Source organism: Carettochelys insculpta, chromosome 32 (assembly GCF_033958435.1).
Source record: "Carettochelys insculpta isolate YL-2023 chromosome 32, ASM3395843v1, whole genome shotgun sequence".
Lineage (NCBI taxonomy): Eukaryota > Metazoa > Chordata > Testudines > Carettochelyidae > Carettochelys > Carettochelys insculpta.
The window spans coordinates 331,236-337,500 of NC_134168.1; the positions used below are offsets into that span (position 1 = coordinate 331,236).

Here is a 6,265-nt window from a genome sequence, read left to right on the forward strand (position 1 = left end):
CCCACCCAAGATGGCTGCTGGGAACAGCTCAGGCCAAAGGGGCGGAAGGAACTGGCCCAGGCTGGATGTGCATCAATCCTGTGAAGATGATTAGACCCAAGAATAGGGGGAGATTTTACAGGCTATTATTTTCTTTAGGTCGTAGAGCTGAGCTGGTGTGTTTGTTGATGTTGCTCAGTTACCTACTTTGTTCTGTCTGCTGCCTGTCGTGGGCCCATAAATCCGATCTCCTTTTCTACATGTATATTTAGAGAGTGTGTCTGTCTGACTGTGCTACGTCTGTTCAAGAACTCCTCTTAAACTGTACGAGCTGTGCAGCTTCTCTCACCCTGACCGAAAGTAGGGTCAGGGCTCGGACATGCCTGGACATGGGCCAGTGGGCAAAATCCCAGGATTCCCCACACTATGGAAGGGAGGGGCACCGAGAAGAGGGACAACACACATCAGACTCAGCACTGAGCCAGCGAGTCTGCAGACTGACCCCTAGATTGGGACACCCTGGTCTATGCCACAGCTCACCTCAAGGTCTGACCCACAACCAAACACCAGCCCAAGAGCCCACAGCCCCCTCTCTCCCCATAGAGCTGGGGCCTGGCCCCCTGGCTCACACCAGGGCCGTGCCCAGCCCAGCTGCCCAGTCCCGGGCCCCACAGTCCCCCCCACCCCTGAACAAGGGCTCGGACCAGCCCCCCAGAAACTGAGGCTGAGGTCATCCCTCCACCCTTGACTCACCCTGGGCCTGGGCCCAGTGTCGTGGCTGACCCCCACATGCACCAATGAGCACAGCTGCCCTGTGACCTGTGACAAGGGTCCTCACAACCAGGAGCTAAGGCTGGGGCTGCTGAAGCCAGCCCAGCCCAGCCCCCCTCCCCAGAGACGCCAGCAGCTAGAACCATGGCATGGACACCACCAGAGGAGACACCAGAGCTGGTTGGCAGAGCCCTGAACCCCCTCCATGGACTGGCTCAACCTTCGATGCTGTGGACATCCCTGGTAACCCCCTGAGACCTCCCACCTCCCCAGCCTAACCTCCACTGCTCTGCATCCCCATCCTCTGGCTGGACCTCCCTCCCACACACACTGAACCCTCTGCCCTGGGCTCTCCTCTGATCCCATCACTTCGGTTGCTGCCCCCAGTGGTGAGTCTGAGGTTTGTTGTCCCTCCTCTCAGTGCCCCTTCCCATGTCCTGGAAACTCTTCAGCTTTCAGGCACTTTCCGTTTTCCTGGCACAACCAAACCTGGACCCTGGTTTAAGTAAGGGTGAGAGGAAGCTGCATATGCCGTATGGTGGTCCAAGCTCTTACAGCTTTGGAGGATTCTTGTACAAATGGGCTCACAGAGACATAGACAGATGGACTCAAACACAGACAGACAGACATTAAATGCATGCGTCAGGAGCAAGGGCATTCGGTTATTGAAAGGTCGGGATAGAAGATTTAAACCTGATATTTATGACACGTGAACAGTGATGCTGGCAGACAAGCAAACTATTTCCCATTACAGGAATATTTATATGTTTTATTATATAATTACACAAATATGTTCCTTATACACAGGTACGTGGTGCCACATTGCTGTACGTTGGAGGGAAGTCTCGTAGTTCTATGAATGCTGAACACACCTGTTATTTGCAGATATAACATAAATATGTGCAGTGCTCCTCAGACACAGCGATCAGCAGGGGACACTTTCTGGTGTGCGCTTACTCAGACGGGATGATCAAAATGATCCCTCAGGACTTTGTGCTCAGTGAGTCTGTGCTCTGCGCTGTGGTGTGCTGGCCTTGGCCTCTGCCGCTGTGCAAATGCCATGGAAGTGAAACTCCATTTCCCAGAGATGTCGCGTGACCTGCTCAGGTCAGGCCCCGAAAGGTCGAGCAGCGCTTTCCATGGGAAGCTGTTGGTAAGTGCTGAGGGAAGTTGTTTCTAATCAGGTCAGAGGAATGAGTTCAAGAGGAAATAAAACAAAAGAAAACAAAACTGCACTATCTCTAAGCAGACGCTACATGTGAGTGGGAGCGCAGGAGCAGAAGAAACCTAAATGGGCTTTGCTGTAGGACGGGTTGGAATTGTTAAGTTTCAGCAAACCGAGGAGAATATTTGCCTTCAATATTTCTCATTCTGAGCTTTGTTTTTGTTTTGTTTTCACACTTTAAATTTTGGGATGTAAAGTAAAGACACAGCGTGATTTGAATATTCTCATTTGATTTTTCAATGGAGTTGAAATCCAGTCCAAAAATTCGATCAAATGTTCATGAAAAATTACATATTTCATATTTTTATTCCGAAACAACGTTTTCACATTTTTCTGATAGGCTGAGAACAGGGTTTTCAAATCACAAATGTCAGTTTAAAAAGGGAGACACATTGTGGAAAATTCAGCAAAATGTTTATGACGTTCCTTTAATCCTCCAATTTGGCCTCACTCGACTTTTCTTTCTCTAATTTCTCAGGCTGTATGAAAGAGGCTCTTCTCCACTGCTCTTCTCAAGGCTCCCTTCACCTCTTTGTTCCTCAGAGTGTATATTATGGGGTTCAGCATTGGTGCAACAATTATGTTCAACAGAGAAATCACTTGATCTCTCTCCAGGCTGGCACTGGACTTGGGCACGAGGAAGGTGATGAGGGACGTTCCATAGAACAAAGTCACCACCATGAGGTGGGAGGAGCAGGTGGAGAAGACTTTACTCCTTCCCTCTGCGGATGGCAGCTTGAGGATGGTGGAGACAATGCGGACGTAGGACAGGACTATTAACAGGAAAGGGCCCAGAATGAACACAACTGTCACCGTGAGGCCTACAACCACATTCTTTGATGTGTTGGCACATGCCATCTCCAAAACTGGTGGGAAGTTGCAGAAGAAGTGGTGGATGTGGTTGGAGCCACAGAAGGGCAGGCTGAAGGTCCATGTGGTCTGAGCGATTTCTACCGAGATGCTGATGAACCACGAAGCACCTGCAAGCAAAGCACTCACCCGGCTGCTCATGATGGTTGTGTAGTGCAGGGGGTGACGTATGGCCACATAGCGGTCGTAGGCCATGACTGCGAGGAGGCAGCATTCTGTCATGCCCATGGTGGTGATGACGCACATCTGGGCTGCACAACCCACAATGGAGATGGTTTTTTCTTCGACCAGGAGGTGAACCAGCAGCTGAGGGACCATACTCGTAGTGAAGCAGATATCCAAGAAAGACAGGTTCACCAGGAAGAAATACATGGGAGTGTGGAGGGAGGGGTTCAGCTTTATCAGCAGGATAACCAGCAGGTTCCACATCAGGGTGGCCAAGTAGATGACCAAAAGCAGCAGAAAGAGAAGGATTTGCAGCTTGTTAAGATACGAAAACCCGACCAAGATAAGTACGTCGGAGATGGTCTGGTTCTCATCAGGGACTCTTGCAGAACGGGTCATCTGTAGGGGTGACAAAGGAAGACACTCTAAAGCTGCGTTTGATAAATACCAAACATGTGGCTGTTAATCTGACAGTTCGTACTGATTTCCAGTGCATTGCAAAGCTCCTGGACTCAACCTTCTGCCGTTCTGTATGTGAGTGAGTAACTGGGGCCAATCATCATCACACACAAACTGGTGTTTCTGTTTTGATGTTAACCAAGCTATGTCAGTGCAGATCAGCTGGAGAAATGGCCACTTGCACCTCAGCAGAAGGACAGTTCATTTAAAGCAGATGAGGAGCAGATAAATTAGCTCGAAAGGAGCTATATCTGCTTATCCCAGGAAAGGGTACAGGCCAGTCTCCAATATCCTCTTTGAACGCACAGTTCTTTGCTCTCTCAAGAGAATTTCAGGAAGGGATTTTCTTTTTTTCTTTCTTTCTTTCTTACTCCACAGCCTCATCACCAAATAAGGTTTCTGAAATGAGAGTAAATTCTCATCTCACTCCTGCCTTAATCACAAAGATGGTTCTACTAATGCAAGTGTTCCCATGGTAATTACAACTCACATCAGAGAGGACAACTAACAAGAGCACACTGGTGCTGCTGAGCCCGGCATGTCTGAAGCCGTTGAAGAATGAGTGTCATGATGAATGGTGAAAACAACAGGAGATCTTGGTCTTCTGGATAAGTTGCATTATTATCCTTCCCTAAATATTAGTGAATGATTTGAATCCTTCCTACCTCATAGCAGCATCCTCAAGGCATTGGTTTGTCTCAGTATTAAATTAAATTAAATTAAGACCTAGTGCTGGTTCCTTAGCTGGTGGAAATTTTAACTGTCTCAAGGGTAAAAAGATTCTGCCCTGATTCACACCAGTTGTGTGTCTTTCTCCCATCACTTTCCTATAAAAATTTTGCAAGAAAGAAGAGCCTAGAATATCAGAGATGGTTTGCACAGACGTTTCATTTCAAGGTTAATGTGTTGACCAGGAACTTTATAATACCTGCTGTGACAGTGAAGTGACAGAGTTGAAATAAAAAGGCGCAGGAATGAATGTCATATTTTGCATACCCTCAGCACCTTCAGTGTGGGGCTGTCGATGCTGCTCATGCATTAGCGGTGACTTACTCAGCAGTAAGCTGGGAATGACACCGAGACGCCCTAGCAAACAGGAGCAGCTAACAGGAAGTTTGGCGAGGGACTTCTCCAGGTGAGGCAGTGATTATGGAACCCTCCATGGAACTGGTTGTCTGGAGTGTGTGTGTGTGTGTGTTTGTGTTTGGGGGCTGTACTTACCGCTCGCCTGAAAGATCCCGTGTGCTAAGCTTGTTTGTCCGTAGGTCCAGCTGCTGAGCTTGCTTGTTTGAAGGACCACGTGCTGAAGCTAACAGCCTGCAAGACAAGGCTGAGAGCTTCTCAACCAGGCTTTGAGACCTCAACCTTTTCATTCCCGTCAAGGCATCATCTGGGAGCACAGCCATTGAGGAATGCCAGGCTCTGCACTCCCAAACAAGCAGAGGAGCGAATGATCAGGAGCAGCTGAGAGGGATTTTGGCAAAGAGGTTTTCAGGAGGATTTTGAAGTGAGATAGAAACGTTCAGCTTCCTTTAAACTAAATTATTCCCCACACCACCTGATTTAAAAAGCCCTGTCAAGAAGCTAATTCACGTTAAGAGTAAAAAGGGAACGCAGGCAGAAGCCGGACAGCAGAGTGGGGGCTATCCCATTGATTGCACCCACTGGAGCATGTCTGATTACCTGCCCCGTGGACAATTGTTGTGTGTGTGCATTCGGGGCCAGGAGCTCCTGGCCGTCAGAGACCACATACAGACTTTGAAGGGTGGTTGAACTGGAGGTGCTCGGGGAAGCAGAGAGACACATGGATGAGACTTTCTGGGATATTGTATAACGGCCCCACCTCTATTCAGGCAGCCCCAGTGTTCTGCTAAGGAGGGTGAAAGTCTCCAGGAAGGAAAACATCCAACTGGACCAGAGGGAAATGATCCCATAGGTGGGACTCTCCTTACGGATGATGCTGTGGGGTTCTCTCGCATTGAGGACACCTTCCTGGGGGTTGCAAATCTCTCAAGAAATCTAAAAAGATTTTTGTGTAATGCTGGAGCAGAAGTTAGTCATTGTGCTACATGTAGATAGCAGTGACCTAGGGAGGGGCCCTGGTGGCCGAATTTAGGCTGCCAAGAAAGACACTGAAATCCTGGACCCAAATTATCATGTTCTGTGAAATGCTTCCAGTTTTACATGCAGGGCGAGTTAGACAGGCAGGGTCTCACTGCCTGGATGAGATGATGGCGTGTGTGTGGGGGGAGCGTGGTTAGATTCATAAGAACCTGGGAAATCTTTTGGGGAAGTGGGAGCCTATAGAGCTGGGATGGGCACCTCCTAAACCCAAATGCAACCAGATTGCTGGCACTTAACATTAAAAAGGTTGTGGAGCAGTTTTTAAGCGAAGGGCTGAGGGAAGGCTGACAGGTGCGGAGAAGCACACGAATAGGACAGAGAGTTCCCTTGGGGAGGGTGTATTCATAGATACTCACCATGTCCTGGTGAACTGGAGAGGGTGGAAGGCGATAAAATTCGGGTGAGATCAGATTAGAAACAGTCAAATGGAAAAGTGTCCATTCAGTCACACCAGGAAACGGCAGACAGCTAAGCAGGGACACGCATTTCCAATGCTTGCAATAAAGTAAAAATCCGTGTCAGCGGCAGCTGAGCGATATTGTCACAGCTCTGCAAGGCCTCCCAACACCCCGCTGAGGCACAGGAGAGCAGACGCACAAGGAAGGGGGCCGCTGCTACGTGGGGAGCGGGGTGAGGTACATTTTCCTAAAGGAGACCTGCACTGAACATCTG

At 49.0% G+C, this 6,265-nt stretch overlaps 1 protein-coding gene across 1 annotated transcript; it reads right to left on the minus strand.

Moving 5' to 3' along the window:
- Positions 1-2,449: 2,449 nt before the first annotated feature.
- On the minus strand, positions 2,450-3,409 carry LOC142004467 (olfactory receptor 10A4-like). Its single transcript, XM_074982112.1, has one exon. The coding sequence runs from the start codon at positions 3,407-3,409 to the stop codon at positions 2,450-2,452; it is 960 nt and encodes a 319-aa protein (XP_074838213.1).
- Positions 3,410-6,265: the final 2,856 nt, after the last annotated feature.

Bases quoted from the DNA above. Each gene is read 5' to 3' on its own strand.
- LOC142004467 (XM_074982112.1), bottom strand. From the start codon at position 3,409: ATGACCCGTTCTGCAAGAGTCCCTGATGAGAACCAGACCATCTCCGAC.